The 18297-nt window shown below is 38.1% G+C and overlaps 1 protein-coding gene across 1 annotated transcript in view; it reads left to right on the top strand.

Moving 5' to 3' along the window:
- The window catches only part of Dhc98D (Dynein heavy chain at 89D), a 971787-nt gene that overhangs the window by 886235 nt on the left and 67255 nt on the right, over nt 1-18297 (top strand). The window contains exons 52-53 of the mRNA XM_090387912.1: nt 2554-2768; nt 12143-12310. Coding sequence (XP_090244038.1) covers nt 2554-2768; nt 12143-12310 — 383 coding nt within the window. The remainder of the gene's footprint in view (nt 1-2553; nt 2769-12142; nt 12311-18297) is intronic.

Here is an 18297-nt window from a genome sequence, read left to right as displayed (position 1 = left end):
AGGATAAGTATGGCGAACCCCAAATAAATACTTATTTATGGCAAACCCCAACCCAAGTTTGTGGCAAGTTGAACCTATTAAGCGGGTGGTTTAATAGGTTCAAGCATCACACTGGTTTCCACAATGTTAAAGTATGCGGGAAGTCACCAGTGCCAATTCTGCAGCTGCAGAGAAATTTTGTGATGTGTTGGAAAAAATTATTGATGAAGGCAGCTATTCAATGCAGCATATTTTTAACGCTGACGAGACTGCTCTGTATTGGAAAAAAATGTCAGATCGAACATACAATTCCAGGTTTCAAGTTGTCAAAAGATAGGGCTATGCTCTTGCTTGGGGCTAATGCAGCAGGAGATTACAGATTAAAACCATTGCTTGTGTACCATTCTGGAAATCCTTGTACATTTAAGGGCATCAATAAAGCCACCCTACCCATGCATTTCTGATCAAACCAGAGAGCATGGATAACAATATCTCTCTCTCTCTTTGAGGATTGGTTTAAATGCTGCTTCATTCCTGAGGTTGAAAAATATTGTAAAGACAATGACATTCCTTTCAAGATTTTGCTTCTATTAGATAATACTGATATGACAATCCACCAAAAGAATCATTTTATCCCATTGCATACTACTTATTGAACACTCAAAAGCCAGTACAAAATACCCAATTAGCTGCCACCCCCCATATTGATACCACCTACTACTCCACCTCTAGCTAAATCAAATAATATGGAGAAGGCCATAAAACCTAATTTGCTGTCCACAACAAATGGGAGAAGAAACAAAATGGAGATAGAGTGAAGAAAACAAATGAGCTTTTTTGTGGAGGAAGATATGGACACTGGACAACATCGATATTTCCCCAAAAAGGATAAATACAAGAGTGAGTGAGCCCTTGGAAGCTCAGGAGAGACCCATCAAATATAAGTAATGTCCACATTACTTATACACTGGTGTACAAAACTTAACGACCAACACTATTTCTAAAGGTTACACCACAAAATCTTTACTTAAGATACTCTTTACTGATGAGAGTAGATTCGGTCTCAGCAGTGATTCTGGATGTCAGCTAATCTTGCGAGAGGTTGGCACACAGTATCATCCCACAAACATCACTGAAAGCGATCAATATGGCAGTCGAGGTGTTCTCGTCTGGGGAGGCATTATCTTGGATGGATGTATACAACTCCAGATACTGGAAGGTGGTACTGTAACCAGTGCACACTACTGTACTAAGGTAATCCCTCCCCATGTGCATCTGTTCCAAGGTGCCATTGGCCCAGAGTTCGTGTTTATGGATGATAACACCACACCCCCATCACACTGCAACTGTTGATATGCTTTTGGAAAGTGAGGACATTGTATGGATTGGCCTGCCTGTTTCTTCCGATCTAAATCCCATCGAACACATATGGAACGCTCTGGGGAGATGCCTAGCAGCATGTTCACACCCACCAGAAAATGTTCACCAGCTGAAGATGGCACTGACAGAGGAATGGACGATGTTATTGCAAGAACTTATCAATAACATTGTTCTAAGTATGGACAGTTGGTCAAAGCCTGCATTGACATTAGGGGTGGCCATATGTCCTACTGAGGACCACCTCTTCCCTTTGTTCCATCTTTGGCAGTGATCCATCTGTATCATGGCAGCCAGTGCTATGTTGCCATTTTTTAATGAAGTCCCTCTGTACCGTTTTGTTTCTATTGTTGTGTCGGTGTGGTTTCCTTCATCATTTCTGTACCTCATGAGGTTCCTTTGGTATGTTTTTCCCATATCCAGGCCACTCCTATGAGAAGCTACAGGTGAAAACCTGACTGATCCTTAAATTTTGCATACCAGTGTATTTAGGCGATGTTAGTGAAGAGCACAGAGTAAACTTCCATCTGGACATACAGTCAATGGAGAGAAGGTACCAAGGATGGAGGGATGAAGCTATGAGGGGCAACTATGTCTAGTCCTCTGTTTGAGGATGGCTGCTCACACTGACTACAAAAGACAAAGACATTCAAATGTACATTTTAAGGATTTTTTTTTTGATAAACATGAAGGGTTTATACTTTTTAATTTGTAATTTTTTAGCTTATTTACTTGTAGCAAAAATTAATACCTATTCTGTACAAAAGTTAAACATTATTAATAAATATAATACAGTATTACTGCATAGAATTATTGCATATTTACTTTTTTTTCCCCCATTTTTGGAATATTCAGAATATATAAATCAGCAAATTTATGGAGGAACATTAAAAAATGCAGATAAACTTTTGAAAATTTGTGATTTACTATAATTGTATTAATTATGAAACATTAATTGAGTCATGTTAAATATGTCACATTTCATATACCACTGTAAAGTGTAATAACCATAAACTTCTTTAATCAAAATATTTGACAAAAAGAGACTTTATTTATTAATGTTCATATTGATTGTTTAATTAACTGCCTTTGAATCCTAATCAGAAACTTTTGTATACATCAATTTGAGAAATTCTATAGTGAGTTACTTTTGGCATAATCAAGTTAAATAATTTTACAATTTGATTAATCTTTCAGGTGATACTGGAACAGGAATAAGTCGAGAAGAATTTATAGGTAATATAACAGAAGATATACTGAGAAAATTACCAGCAGATCCTTTTGATAGTGATGCAATACGAAAGAGTTATGGAGGTGTTATTGTTCCAACAACCATAGTTTTGCTCCAAGAACTTGACAGATTTAATCTTCTGTTACTGCTAATTAAACGCTCCCTCTCTACTCTCTTAAAGGTATTATATATTTTGCTACATGTAGATAAAACTGATTTCTGGAAAATATTTTGAAATAAGTTAATATGTAAAAGATATTTCCGGAATTTTGCTCTTAGAGAAAATTAAGCAGTCTACTTCTACAATGACAGATGGAGGTTTGTTCCAGCAATCACGCACCCGCTGACTAAAGGCAAATATCCACACATTATTCTCCAACTGTCTTTCTTCAATATGAATTTATGCCCTCTCAGGTGATTATTCTGAGCAAGAGGAAGAATCCCATCAGCATTGATGATGATGATGGTGGTGATGATGATGATGATGATGATCATCATCATCATCAGCATTGAGCATGCTCAAACCATTCAACGCTTTATACACCTCAATCAGATCACCTCACAGGTGCCTAGAATCCTGGCACTGTAATCTGCAAAACTTAAGCCTTTCTTCATAAGACCAACCCTTTGTTCCATTCACTAATCTTGTTGCCCTTCTCTGTACTCATTCCAACAGCTCTACATCCTTCTTAAAATGAGGCCTCCAGACCTGTATACAATACTCTAGGTGTGGCCTCACCATTCCCTTATACAAGGGAATAATCACCTCCTTTATCCCTGCTAGAAAAATTCCTGTATATCATTGACAAGACACCATGAGCTACTCTTGCAGCCCGTCAGAGGCAAAAACTATTCTTCCATTACTTGTATGGTAATGAGCAGCAGCCTAGAGAGCAGGTTGCTGGGGTTTTCAAGAGCTGCTGGGTCATTGTGGAACAAGTAAATACATGGGTCATTAGGGGTAACTAAGAGTAAGAACAGGTGCATGTATACTTGCATGTATACATGCACCTGTTAAGAGTTGGAGACCGGCGGAATTACTTAACAAGTACAGTTTGCTGTTGAAAAAAAGCCGTGAATTAGAGTTGAATTTGAAAGTGTCTGCAATTCTGCCCAGACACGATAGGAGGGAGAAATATGATGAGAGCCCTGTCGATCAATTCGGCCCTGGAAAGATTGTGCAAGGCTCAAGGGGTAGAATTTTTTTCAGCCTGGTCTGTACTTGTTAACAGGAGAGATTGCTTCTACAGGGATGGGATACACTTAAATAGAAAGCGTGCAAGAATGTTTGCTGATGCTATCGAGGGAGTGTTAGGTGGGTCGGAAAACTGCTAGATTGGGGGATACAAGGACTAATAGATTTGCAGACGATTGTTCAAGTTTGCAGACGATACTAAGGTTGGCAGGGTTGTCAAGGACACTACTGACACTATGCTGCTGCAACAGGATCTGGAAAGGTTGAGCAGATGGGCTGAGTGGTGGCAAATGAAGTTTAACATTGACAAATGTAAAGTACTACATATGGTAAACAGCAATCCCAGAGCAACGTATCAACTCTGTGGTACTACACTGACAGTTGTAGAGAATGAAAGGAACCTGGGGGTGGTTGTGCAGGCAGATATGAAGTTCTCTGAGCAGTGCAGACGTGCTGCAAGAGTAGCTCATGGTGTATTGTCAATGATATATAGGAATTTTTCTGGCAGGGATAAGGAGGTGATTATTCCCTTGTATAAGGCAATGGTCAGACCACACCTAGAGTACTGTATACAAGCCTGGAGGCCTCATTTCAAGAAGGATGTAGAGCTGCTGGAACGAGTACAGAGAAGGGCAACAAGATCAGTGAATGGAACAAAGGGGTGCTCTTACGAAGAAAGGCTTAAGTTTTGCAAATTACAGTGTCTGGAGACTAGACACCAGCGAGGTGATCTGATAGAGGTGTATAAAGCCTTGAATGGTTTGAGCATGCTCAATGCTGATGGGATTCCTCCTCTTGCTCAGAATAATCACCTGAGAGGGCATAAATTCAAATTGAGGAAATACAGATGTAGGATAGACGTGAGGAAATTTGCCTTTAGCCAGTGTGTGGTTCGTTGGTGGAACAGACTTCCATCCCTTGTCGTGGAAGTTGATACCCTAAATAAGTTTAAGGCTCAGCTGGACTGGTATTTCGAACGAACAGAGGGGTGAAGTGGAAGTGGTTATTTTTTATTTATTTATTTATTTTTATTTATTTTTTTTTTTTTTGGCTGATGCTGCATAAGCTTGCTTTCTTGCATCAAATGCCTCTACTAATGCTAATGCTAATATACACCAATTCTAGAAGTATAGTAAATAAATTTGATGAATTTGAAGTTCTGATCAAGACATAAAAGGCAGATATTGTTGGGATATCGCAGACATGGTGTCACACAGATATAAGAAGAGTGTAGAATTGGAATTTTGGGGGTACAATGTGTACACAAAGGATAATGTCTGTCCTTTGTGTGCTACCATCAGGGGTAAAGGGAAGGGTTTTTGCTTTCGTAAAGATGACTATAATGGTCTCAAATTTTAAATACTATACAGAGGGACCAATTGATGATGTTACCAATAGCAGATTCTAAATGGGAAGCATTCAAAGAATTAATCTTGGAAGATACTAGGCTTGTCATAACAACTAAGAAATACTGTTTTCAAAATTTAGGCCTAAACGAACTAATGAGAGTCATGGCCTAAAGGAACATGCATAGGATACATAAAAATTATCAGCTGCTATGGTAAATATAAGTTAGTCTGTTATCAACTCACGAAGGAGGTTAGGAAAGCAAAGGCAGATTACGAGAAATCTTTGGCAAAGGATGCAAAGACTTCTTTACTTTTATAAACTCTAGAAGGAGTTGGGTAGTAGTAGTAGAGGCATGTGATGCAAGAAAGCAGGTCTAAGAGCTTATGCAGCATCAGCCAAAAAAAAAAAAAAAAAGTCGTCCTGAGAAGAGCTTCAGGATGGGATTGCTTTTCTCCAGAATAGCTTATATGCTGTGTAGGGTTGAATTAAAAGCATTAGAGGAAGAAAGGGATTTAGGAATTACAATACAGTTGGACACTGATGTTCTCCAAGAAGAATGTTTATCAAACTTTTCGTTGTCAAGAATGGGAGAGCATAATTCAACTGTATGAGGTAATTGGAATACTGTGTGTAGGCATGGATACTGCACCTAAAAAGACTCAAGCTTTTGATAGGATCCAAGATGGGAATATGCCTGGCGAGGTGGTAAAATGGTGTCCATATGAGGAAAGACTGAATATGTTGGCTATAGAGCCTTGGTAACCAACACTGTAAAGGAGACAAGATTGTGGTATATAAGGCTCTGAGAGGAGAAAGTAAAATAAACAACGGTGAAATTTTCATTGTTATAAATTATTCCAGAAATAGGAATCTATAAATTGTTGATTTCTAAAGTAAATTGCCTCTATGGTTGAGACTTTAGGGGGGGGGGGGTTCAAAGGTCAGATAGATAGACACATACACAATGAAGGGGGTCACATAGAGAGATAGATAATTCATTTTATTTTATTTATTTATTAAAAGCATTATTTTTATTTTACTTTATTTTTTGTCTGGTGCAGCAAAACTCCGGGCTTCCTTGCACCATATGGCTAATACTAATACAATGTTACTAATAAACATCATTAGTGTTTGTTAGTATTGATAAGTTTTAAGAAGAATGTTAATAAGTAAAACTAATAAAACAGCTTAATGAATGATGAATTGTTCTTACCTTTGATTAGAGGATGTTCCTTTCATATTTCTGCTCAAAGAGCTAACCAATCTCAGTCACATTATGTTGTTGCAACCATATTACTATTGCTACACATATGTACCTCAGCCATTATTGGTTTTTTTTTTTGGTTTTTTTAGTTCTTTTATCTCAAACCTGAAGAAAAATTACATGAGATATCATTTCCAGGCAAGAGGAACATGTTTATTGTGTGTAATGTGATTACTAATTGCTTCTTGCTGATAGAAATGAAGAAAATTGGATTATTAATTTGTAAACATCAGAAAATGTATTAAAGATTGAGTTAATATTTTAATTAACTGTACTAGTTGATTACTGTATTTTGTTACAGAAGGCAATCTGTTCTAATAGTTTCCAGGATCAAGACATTCCAGAAAATAGATGTAACGAGCCAAACAGGCCCAAGGGTTTTGTTTATATTAAAATCACAATTAAACACACAGTTGAATGGTGTGTCTGAGCAAGATTATTAATCTCAAATAGCCATTGCTGTTTATGTTAACCATGGAATCTTGGCTTATTGACAAGAATAGACTTATACCTTCACAAGCTTGCCTTTAACCTTTATTTGTTTTACAAATAGATTTTAAATCAAGCCTCATAGATTACTGAAGGAAATGCTGATTTTACTTGCCTTTGTTTAAGATATTGTTTAGTAAAGCCAAAATGAAATAATTAACTTGTTCTTATTTATTTGTTTTGTGGAGCTAACAAAATTTTTCTTTATGATCTAAAGAACATGCTCAGCTATAAAAGAAATACGAAATATAGTAATTCTTTCAAATGTTTTCAAGTGTCATGTTCTCAATGATTCCCAATTGGTTTCTTTTAGGATATCAGATTAGAGTACTATAAGTTAATCTTAAGTTAATCTTTATTATAGAGATATGGAGTCCTTAGGTTTCTGAACCAATATCAAAAGAAGAGGGAAACCCAAATTTATAACATTAACATTAGTAGAGGCATATGATGAAAGAAAGACAGTTTTTTCTTTTGGCTGATGGAATCAGCCAAAAGGAAAAAAAAAAAACCTTCCCATTTCACCTATCCATTTACTCCAAAAGTTTGTCTGCTTTAGCCATGAATTTATTTAAGCTGTCAACTTCCATAACAACAGATGCAAGTTTATTCCAGCAATCAACCATCCACTGGCTAAATGCAAATTTCTGCACATCTATTCTACAACAGGTGTGGAATCTCAGCAAGAGGAAGAATCCTATCAGCATTGAGATTGAACCATTCCATGCCGTATACGCCTCAATCAGATCACCTCACAAGTGCCTAGTCTCCAGATGTGGTAATTTTAGAACTTAAGCTTTTCTTGGTAACTGCAACCCTTTGTTCCACTCACTAGTCTCATTGCCTTCTCTGTACTCTTTCCAGCATCTCTACATCTTTCTTAAAATGAGCCCTCAAGACCTGTATGCAGTACTCAACATGTAGCCTGACCATTGCCTTATACAAGAGGATAACCACCTCCTTATCCCTGCTGGTAAGATTCCTGTATATCATTGACAAGACCCCATGAGCTAGTCTTGCAGCCTGTTTGCACTATTCAGAAAACTTCATATCTGACTGCCCAATTACACTCAGGCTTTTTTCATTCTCCACTACACTGAGTGTAATACCGTATAGTTGGTATGTTACAGCTATCCATATGCAGCACTTTGTATTTATCAATGTTAAACTTCAGTTGCCACTTCTCAGCCCATCTTCTCAACTTTTCCAGATCCTGTTGCAATAGTGTACCATCCTTACTGTCATTAACAACCTTACCAACCTGACTCAAAATTGCACTGTCCAACCATGTCAACTGGATGCACTTTCTTTGATTTTATGTGTTTCTTAACTAACAGCCCCCTCCTCCCTTCCTATCCTTTCTGTACACATTGTACTCCCCAAATTCCAATTCTGCATTTCTTATATCTGTGTGCCACCATGTCTTTGATATCCCAACAATATCTGCCTTTGATGCTTTGATCAGCACTTCAAATTCATCAAATTTATTTACTATGCTTCTAGCTTTGATGTACATTCAAGTATACATACACTTGTTCTTACTCGTAGTTACCATAACACAGCCCTTGTATTTACTTGTTCCATGATGACTCCCAGCAGCTCTTGAAATCCGCAGCACCTTGCTTTCCAGGCTGCTGCTCATTCCATTCTTGCACTGCTTCTATTGGAATGAGCACCTTGCTTTTCAGGCTGCTGCTCATTCCAATAGAAGCAGTGCAAGAATCACTTTCACATTTTCCTTTGGGTACTGTTAATCTATGAATCCCCCAAACTAGCAGTTTTCCGACCCACATGACACTGTCTTGATCGCATCAGCAAATATTCTTGCACTCTTCCTATTTAAGTGTATCCCATCCCTGTAGAAACAATTTCTCCTGTTAACAAGCACAAATCACACCGAGAAAAATTCTACCCCATTAGCCTTGCACAATCTCTTAAGGGCCGAATTGATTGACAAGGCTCTCATCATATACTCCCACCTAAAGTGTCTGGGCAGAATTGCAGACTCTTTCAAATCTAACCCTAACTCACGACTTTTTTCCACATTAACCTGTAATTGTTTAGTAAGTCTGTAGTTAAACTATCATGAAGAAATTGATAAGGAAGTTATAAGAATCTTAAGCACATTATAAGAATATCTCATATAATACACAGTATAAAAACTAAGGCAAAGGTTTTTAAAATACTGTAGTGAGTTATATGAAAATCAAAATTACACTCCCCCTTCCTCTACTACAAATGTATACACATGCCATCAGATTATTAGAGCAGAATTATTCACTCTGATATTACAAATCAGAACAGAAATAGTAAGTACGAAGGAAGACACTTTTCTGCTTGCTTACATGGAAAATTAATTTAATAAGGGATAACTAATATTAAATTTTTTTTTTTTTTTTTTTTTTTTTTATGAAAACCCAAAACACGAAAGGTATCAAAACCTATAGTACTTAGTACCGTGCATGGGTTGAAGGAGAAGTGTGGGGGGAGGGGGATGCCGGAAACTTTGCTCTAGAAACTAAACATGGGTTTTACCACTTCAAGCCTCCAATAAGCAAAGTGGTGGTATTTCACCGGTTGATGAAAGTCATCTACCACCTAAAGTACAAACCATTATTAAATTAAACTACTTAAATGATCACATTTTCTATTTCCAATCTGAAAATCTTTCTCAGTGATGTTACTTATTATGTTGTTGTTGTTGACTATGTATAAATATAGTGCAAATGCATCAGAAATACATAGCTATATCTGAATAAATCAGAATATTGGTAAAACGGCATCGTTTTAAGTTATATCTCATATTGTGAATACCTTCACAACGAGTTGCCATGATATTGCACTACTTCGAATAAGTAACACTTCACCTAAGGAGAAGACTAATGTTACTTATTCTCAGATGGATACCACCACCCAGACGGCACCGTTTCAGGACTATTTGGCCCTTCTTCGGTGGGTGGGTAGGTACCCGAGTGATGCAATGATGGCAAAACAGTTATGAAGTATAACTCCACAATATGAGAGATGCCTGATGGTGTATCATGTATTTAGACTCAAGCGTATTGTGGAGTTATACTTCATAACTGTTTTGCCATCATTGCATCACTCGGGTACCTACCCACCCACCGAAGAAGGGCCAAATAGTCCTGAAACGGTGCCGTCTGGGTGGTGGTATCCATCTGAGAATAAGTAACATTAGTCTTCTCCTTAGGTGAAGCGTTACTTATTCGAAGTAGTGCAATATCATGGCAACTCGTTGTGAAGGTATTCACAATGTGAGATATAACTTAAAACGATGCCGTTTTACCAATATTCTGATTTATTCAGATATAGCTATGTATTTCTGATGCATTTGCACTATATTTATACATAGTCTAGACTCCTTCATAGCTTGAGGCTTATGCCCTAAACGCTTGAGTCTAAATACATGGTACACCATCAGGCATCTCTCATATTGTGGAGTTATACTTCATAACTGTTTTGCCATCATTGCATCACTCGGGTACCTACCCACCCACCGAAGAAGGGCCAAATAGTCCTGAAACGGTGCCATCTGGGTGGTGGTATCCATCTGAGAATAAGTAACATTAGTCTTCTCCTTAGGTGAAGCGTTACTTATTCGAAGTAGTGCAATATCATGGCAACTCGTTGTGAAGGTATTCACAATATGAGATATAACTTAAAACGATGCCGTTTTACCAATATTCTGATTTATTCAGATATAGCTATGTATTTCTGATGCATTTGCACTATATTTATACATAGTCTAGACTCCTTCATAGCTTGAGGCTTATGCCCTAAACGCTTGAGTTGTTGTTGTTGTTGTTGTTATTTGGTTTTTAGAAGCATTAGCAACTAAGGCCATATTGAGCTGGGGATATGTGGTGGTCATTCCCTGACCTTTCCGCATCCTCCGTATTTGGTGGTCACGGGCTCGAACCCCGGTCTAATCAAGAAGGATGTGCTATGCACTGCCGCTCCTGCCCACCTGGCTACGGAGGCACCAAGTCATGTTACATTATAATATTAAACTATAATTTACTTGGTATGCTGCGTAGTATACTAGTATTTGTAAAATAATAAGAGTTTACCTCAATGTAGTACGTAGAACACTTCCGTATGTTACCCTCCAGAAATTAAAACGAAAAAATCAATAAACTTACATTAGAGTAAAAAATAATTAAAAACCAATTTAACACAATTAAAATCAATTTAACACAATTAAAAATCAATTTAACGCAATTAAAATATTAAAAAGAATCTAACGAAAATATTCAAAACGATTTTCTTTCCTGAAGCTGACAACGCTTTTTGACCATATGTCATGATCACAAGAATGAAAATTGAGCATTACAGCTCTGATTCATACTATCTAACGTAGTATACTAGTAACAAGAACATGAAAACTAAAAGAAGAACTGTAAGAAAAATGTCTTTTCCCTCCTCTGCTTTTAGTTTTTGATTTCTTGTTACTAGTGCACTCCATAAAATATCATGTTGTTGTTATTTGGTTTTTAGGAGCATTAGCAACTAAGGCCATATTGCTCCGGGAATATGCGGTGGTCATTCCCTGACCTTTCCGCATCCTCCGTATTTGGTGGTGACGGGCTCGAACCCCGGTCTAATCAAGAAGCGTGTGCTACTCATTGCTGCTCCTTCCCACCTGCCTACAGAGGCACCAAAAAAATATCATGTAATTTACAGTTTAATATTACATTGATGTGCTTAAGGAAGGCCTAAAATTGGAAGTAAAACATGTGATCATTTTTATAGTTCATTTTATGCCAGTTATCTGTTATTAAGTTTATTTTCCATTTACGCATGTAAAGAAGTGTCTTCCTTCATATTTATCATCATAGTGTGCATTATTTTGTCCTTTAATGTCCATATTAGAAATGACATGATCCATGATCTAATATGAATCGTTCTAGTTTTTTTTTAGTTTAATTATTGCTGCATCCAGGAAAAGTTGACTCTGCTCTATCAAGCTACATGCCAAATTTATGTTTCAGTTTTCCTTCTACCATTAAAATTAAAAATATATCTTCAACAACCAAGATTACAATCACAGGTGATTACTGATCACTTGAAAATTAGTTTTGTAGATCCCTTCATTCAATAATATTTTTTATTGAATTGTATATTAACTACCTAACAGCAAAGATTGTTTTTAAGAGTCTATGCAGTTGTTTGCCTTTTTTTTTTTTTTTTTTTTCACTTTAGAACTTTTTCAATCTTGTCCACCTTTAAATTTCAGGCATTAGCTGGAGAAGTTGGTTTAGATGCTATACTTGAAAATGTATCAAATTCTGTGTTTAATGGGCAGCTACCAAATAGTTGGCGTAAATTGGCTCCTCAGACATGCAAGACACTTGGGAATTGGATAAGCCATTTTCTTCGGCGATATCATCAATATAAGTCATGGGTAAGCATTTCTAGTCATCATATTATAAATTTACATTTTACCTAATAAAGAAAAATTATAATCAGAGTTTTTCTTCTTCAGTGATGTATTGCAAACATTCATAACAGTTTGAAAGTCATGGGTTTCTGTGGTGTAAGCCATACCATATTTTTCATCACTGGTGACCTCACCCTGCAGATGAATTAAATCATTTAGTTTGTTTTAACTTTATTTAGCAAACTAACTGTATAAAAACAGTTTATTTTCTCCCACAGATTTTATAGATTGAAGAATTTAGGTTCATCCAGGATTGAAATATCATTTGATACCAGCGTTATTAACATTTTTGATATTCCTCATCAACTCTTAAGTCACCAGTCATTTGGGTTCAATGGGGCATAAATGTTTGTTATCTCTGCTTCTGCAAGGGAACACCTAGTAGTTGCAAATGATGCAAGAAAGCAAGCTTATATCTTCTTCTTCATGTGTTGTCTCCATCCAGGAGGTTGACTACCGAGCCTCCATCCAGGAGGTTGACTACCAAGCCTCCATCAGGTTCACATCTGTGCTTCCCTTGCAGAACCTTCATAAGAAGGATTAGTCCTTTCCTCAGTGTTGGTTATCCAAGTCTTTCTCTGTCCTTTACTCCTCTTTCCTTCTACCATCCCTTCCAACAGCCTCTATATATAAAGAGTCATGTCTCAGAAGGTGACTGAGATACCTTTTTTTTTCTTTGCTTAATGATGGTCATGTGTTTTCTCTTTTATTTCCTTTTGTTAAAGCCAGCAATTCATTTGACTTTCTTTGTGTCCAAGGTAGTCTCATGATTCTCCTTAAGAGTCACATTTCAAATGCTTAATTCATTTCTTGGCATGCTTTGTAATAGACCATATTTCAGATCCGTATAAGAGGGTTGACTACACATAACATTTGGTTAAACCTTATACTGGTCTCTAGGAGTAATTCCCTTGATGTTAAGAAATGAAATAGCCAGAAAGGCATTTCTTGCTATTTCAGTTCTTTTTTTGATCTCTTGTAAGGTTTTCCCATCATCAGTGATTAGGTGACCAAGGTACATATAGGAGTTTACTTGTTGTGATGTATTGTTTACTTTAATACTAATTATATACTCCCCCCTCTTTCTTTGAGATGCACATTACTTTGGATTTCTTTTCATTAAAATATAAACCAAATTTTTGCTGGAGTTTTTTACCTTGTCAATTATGGCACTTAAGTCTCATTCACTTTCCACAAGTACAACTCTGTCGTCTGCATATCTTAGGTTATTAATTCTGTTGTTGTTGTTTGGTTTTTAGGAGCATTAGCAACTAAGGACATATTGCTCCGGGGATATGCGGTAGTCATTCCCTGATCTTCCTGCATCCTCCGTATTTGGTGGTCACGGGCTCGAACCCAGGTCTAATCAAGAAGCGTGTGCTACTCACTGCTGCTCCTGCCCACCTAATTACAGAGGTGCATATTAATTCTGATTCCTCTTGTGGTAAAGCCCCTTAAGTCTTCAATCTCTCTGAAAATTTTTTCTCTATAATTGTTAAAAAGGATAAGTGACAGGGCAGATCCATTAAAGGTCTTTTGTGTCAAAGCTGTGAAATGAGTGAAGCTTAGCATTAACAAAGATGCCTTGACCCTATTTAAGCTGTCAACTTCTACAACGACAGATGGAAGTTTCTTCATAGATGGATGGTAGCAATCAACCACCCACTGGCTAAAGGAAAACTTCCGCACATCTGTCCTACAACCGTCTTTCTTCAATTTGAATTTATGCCCTCTCAGGGGAATATTCTGAGCAAGAGGAAGAATCCCATCAGCATTGAGCATGCTCAAACCATTCAAGGCTTTAGACACCTCAATCAGATTACCTCGCAGGTGCCTAGTCTCCAGACACTGTAATTTGCAAAACTTATGCCTTTCTTCGTAAGAGCAACTCTTTGTTCCATTCACTAATCTTATTTCCCTTCTCTGTACTCGTTCCAACAGCTCTACATCCTTCTTAAAATGAGGTCTCCAGACCTGTATACAGTACTCAAGGTGTGGCCTAACCATTGCCTTATACAAGGGGATAATCACCTCCTTCTCCCTGATAGAAAAATTCCTGTATATAATTGACACGACACCATGAGCTACTCTTGCAGACCGTCTGCACTACTCCGAAAACTTCATATCTGCCTGCACAATTACCCCAGGTCCTTTTCATGCTCTACAACTGTCAGTGTGGTACCAAAGAGTTGATACATTACTCTGGGATTACTGCTTCCCATATGTAGTATTTTACATTTGTCAAAGTTAAACTTCATTTGCCACCTCTCGGCCCATCTGCTCAACTTTTCTAGATCCTGTTGCAGCAGTTTATTGTGATTAGTGTCACTAACAACCCTGCCAATCTTCGTATTGTCTGCAAACTTGGACATTAAGCCTGATATACCATCATAAATATCATTTGTAAAAACAGAAAACAACAATGGACCCAACACTAAACCCTGAGAGACTCCACTAATAACATTAGTCCACAAAGAGCAGTGTCCACTGATTACCACTCTCTGTCTTCTCCCACTCAACCGTCCCTTTATCCATAGCAGCAGTTTTCCTCCAATGCCACACTGCTCCAATTTGTGCAGCAGTCGTCCATGTGCAGCAGTATCAAAAGCTTTTCTAAGATTCAAATATATTATATCAGTTATTCTTCCATCCAGTTCCTTTGTAACTACATCATGTATCCAATCAAATTAGTCAGACAAGACTTCCCCTTAACAAACCCATGCTGTGTCCGAGCTATAACTGAAGTCTTGTCTAAGTGATCCTGCAAAGCATCTTTAACCAGTGCCTCCATTAATTTCCCTGAACAAGAAGTTAAACTAACAGGTCTGTAATTACCTGTGTCTCCCTTTGTCCTCCTTTCTGGATTGGGGTCCCATTTGCACATCTCCTGTCTATGGGTATCTCCCCTGAATCCAGGGAAGCTCTCATAATTATGGCTAAGGGTTTGCTTACTTCCTTTACTGCCTCCTTTAATATAACTGGATAGATTCCATCCAGCACGGGTGCCTTTCTGTGTTTAACTTGAACAGTTTCTCCTCCACTTTACTCTCAGTTATTACAAGATTATCTAGTTTACTCCCAGAGTTGAATACACCTCTGGCATTCCCCTCCCTGAATAACTCCTCATGTGTGAATGTTGATGCAAAATATTCATTTAGTTTGTTAGCCACCTGAGTAGGATCATCAACAGTTGAACCATCGATATGAAGTGGACCAATCTGATTCATCCCCTTCCTTCTAGAGTTTACATAAGAAATGAACTCTTTGCTCTTTTTCTTTGCATCCTTTGCCAAAGATTTCTCGTAATCTGCCTTCGCCTGCCTAACCTTCTTTGTAACTTGGTTATAGACCAGCTTATATCTATCATAGGCTTCTCTGTCACATGTTAATTTATATGTATCCCATGCATTTTTCTTCTCTGTCACATGTCTAAGTAGTTAATCTGACATCCATTTAGGCCTAAAACATGAACAATATTTCTTTTTTGGTATAAAAGCCTAGTAATTTCCAAGATTAATTCTTTGAATGCTTCCCATTTTGAATTTGCTGTTGGTAACATCATCAGTTGGTTCCACCGTATAGAATTTAAATACTGTCTCAGACCACCGTAGTCACCTTTAGAAAGCAAAAACACTTCCCTTTACCCTTGATGGTAGTTACCTCTTTGAGTAAGTCCCACTTCAGCACACTGTGATCACTGCCACCTAGTAGTGGTTCCTTGTTCTGCAGGTCTGCTGACCAGGCTAGTGGGAGTCAGACGTGTTCGAGGCTGCTAAGTGAATTTTCTTATTTATTGATTTGAAATTATTGTTTTTCTAAAACTTTTGATTTAAATTTAGTTGTATAGAATTATTTTGTGATTTTCTGATTAATCTGGTGTATTTATTCTTTACTCGGCCTTGTAATAGGATAAAAGTATCAGTAAGGGTATCAAAAAAGTATCAAATCCACGTGTTACAAGTTACGGGACATGATATTGCCATGGGGCGTGTCTGTGTGTGTGCACGATGCAAAGAGTGTAACGAAATCAGTCGACCACTCAGCATTGTTATGGGCCTATATGAAAGCTTGAAGGACAGGATGGATGCCCTCGAAGGATCTAAATTGAGGGCCCATCAAGCTCTCAGCTGCCCACATCAACGCCAGAACTTGCACTTGGTCATCACGCAACACAGTGGCAACCCCCAAGGCAGAATGCGCTGGTCCCACAGGAACTGGTAGTTGTTGGCGACTCTATTGTCAGGGAAACGGGGAACATGCTTTTTAAAAAGGATAGGTGGAACAGGACCAGGGTATGTCCGCCAGGGGCAAAAGTTGATAACGTTGTAGAGCGGATATCATCTTTTAAGGGCACAAAAGGTTGTTGTTGTTGCACAAAAGGTTTTTAGGAGCATTAGCAATTAAGGCCATATTGCTCCGGGAATATGCGGTGGTCATTGCCTGACCTTTCCGCATCTTCCATATTTGGTGGTGACGGGCTCGAACCACGGTCTAATCAAGAAGTGTGTGCTACGCACTGCTGCTTCTTCCCACCTGGCTACGGAGGCACCCTGGGGCACAAAAGGTGATAAAGTTGTACACATTGTCACTAATGATATTAAGAGTAGGAGACCGCCAGAATTACTTAAAAAGTACAGGTCACTGTTGAAAAAAAGCCGTGAATTAGGGTTGAAATTGAAAGTGTCTGCAATTCTGCCCAGACACGATAGGAGGGAGTATATGATGAGAGCCCTGTCAATCAATTCGGCCCTGGAAAGATTGTGCAGGGCTCAAGGGGTAGAATTTTTTTCAGCCTGGTCTGTACTTGTTAACAGGAGAGACTGCTTCTACAGGGATGGGATACACTTAAATAAAAAAGGTGCAAGAATATTTGCTGATGCTATCGAGGCAGTGTTAGGTGGGTCGGAAAACTGCCAGCTTGGGGAGATACAAGGACTAAAAGATTAACAGTAGCCACCGGCAGAGGTGAAAGTGATTCTTGCACTGCTTCTATTGGAATGAGCAGCAGCCTGGAAAACAAGATGCAGGGTATTTCAGAGACTGCTGGGAGTCATTGCGGTACAAGTAAACACATGGGTTGTGTTAGGGTAGCTAAGAATAGGAACAGGTGCATGTATACTTCTGTGTACACCAGTGCTAGGAGTTTGGTAAATAAATTTGATGAATTTGAGGTATTGCTGAAAACATCAAAGGCAGATATTGTGGGATATCAGAGATGTGGTGTCACACAGATATAAGGAATGCAGAACTGGAATTTGGGGAGTACAATGTGTACAGAAAGGATATACAGGATAGGAAGGGAGGAGGGGTTATGCTATTAGTTAAATAACACATGAAATCCTAGGAAGTGAAGCCAGTCGACATCGCTGGACAGTGCAGTGTCGAGTGAGTTTGGTGGGATATAAGCATTGGGACATCAGAATTGAGAGTAGGAGTGTGCTATAGGCCTAATGACTCTGATGAGTATAATAAGAAACTCTACAGGGAAATAAGAGTGGGCCAGTAAATCAGAGAGTCTCATAATGGGGGATTTTAATTTCCCAGATATTGACTGGAATTTGTGTGTTAGTCACTCACACACTAGCAAGGCTTTTGTGGATTTATTGGATGATTGTTTTCTACATCAGCATGTTTGGGAGGCAACTAGAGGGAGTAATACTCTTGATCTGATTATCAGTAGTGATTCTTCATGCAATAAGAATCTGCAGATAAAGGAACCAGTGGATGGCAGTGATCACAGTGTGCTGAATTGGGATTTACTCAAAGAGGTAACTACCATCAGGAGTAAAGGGAGTAAAGGTTTTTGCTTTCATAAAGGCGACTACGATGGTCTGAGACAGTATTTGAATACTATATTGTTGGACCAACTTATGATGTTACCAACAGCAAATTCATAATGGGAAGCATTCAATGAACTTATCTTGGAAGCTACTAAGCTTTACATACCAACT

Source organism: Mastigoproctus giganteus, chromosome 2 (assembly GCF_048544385.1).
Source record: "Mastigoproctus giganteus isolate SK-2022 chromosome 2, ASM4854438v1, whole genome shotgun sequence".
NCBI classification, from domain to species: Eukaryota; Metazoa; Arthropoda; class Arachnida; order Uropygi; family Thelyphonidae; genus Mastigoproctus; species Mastigoproctus giganteus.
Note: the sequence above shows the minus strand (reverse complement) of the source record. Positions and strands in the feature narration are given on the sequence as shown.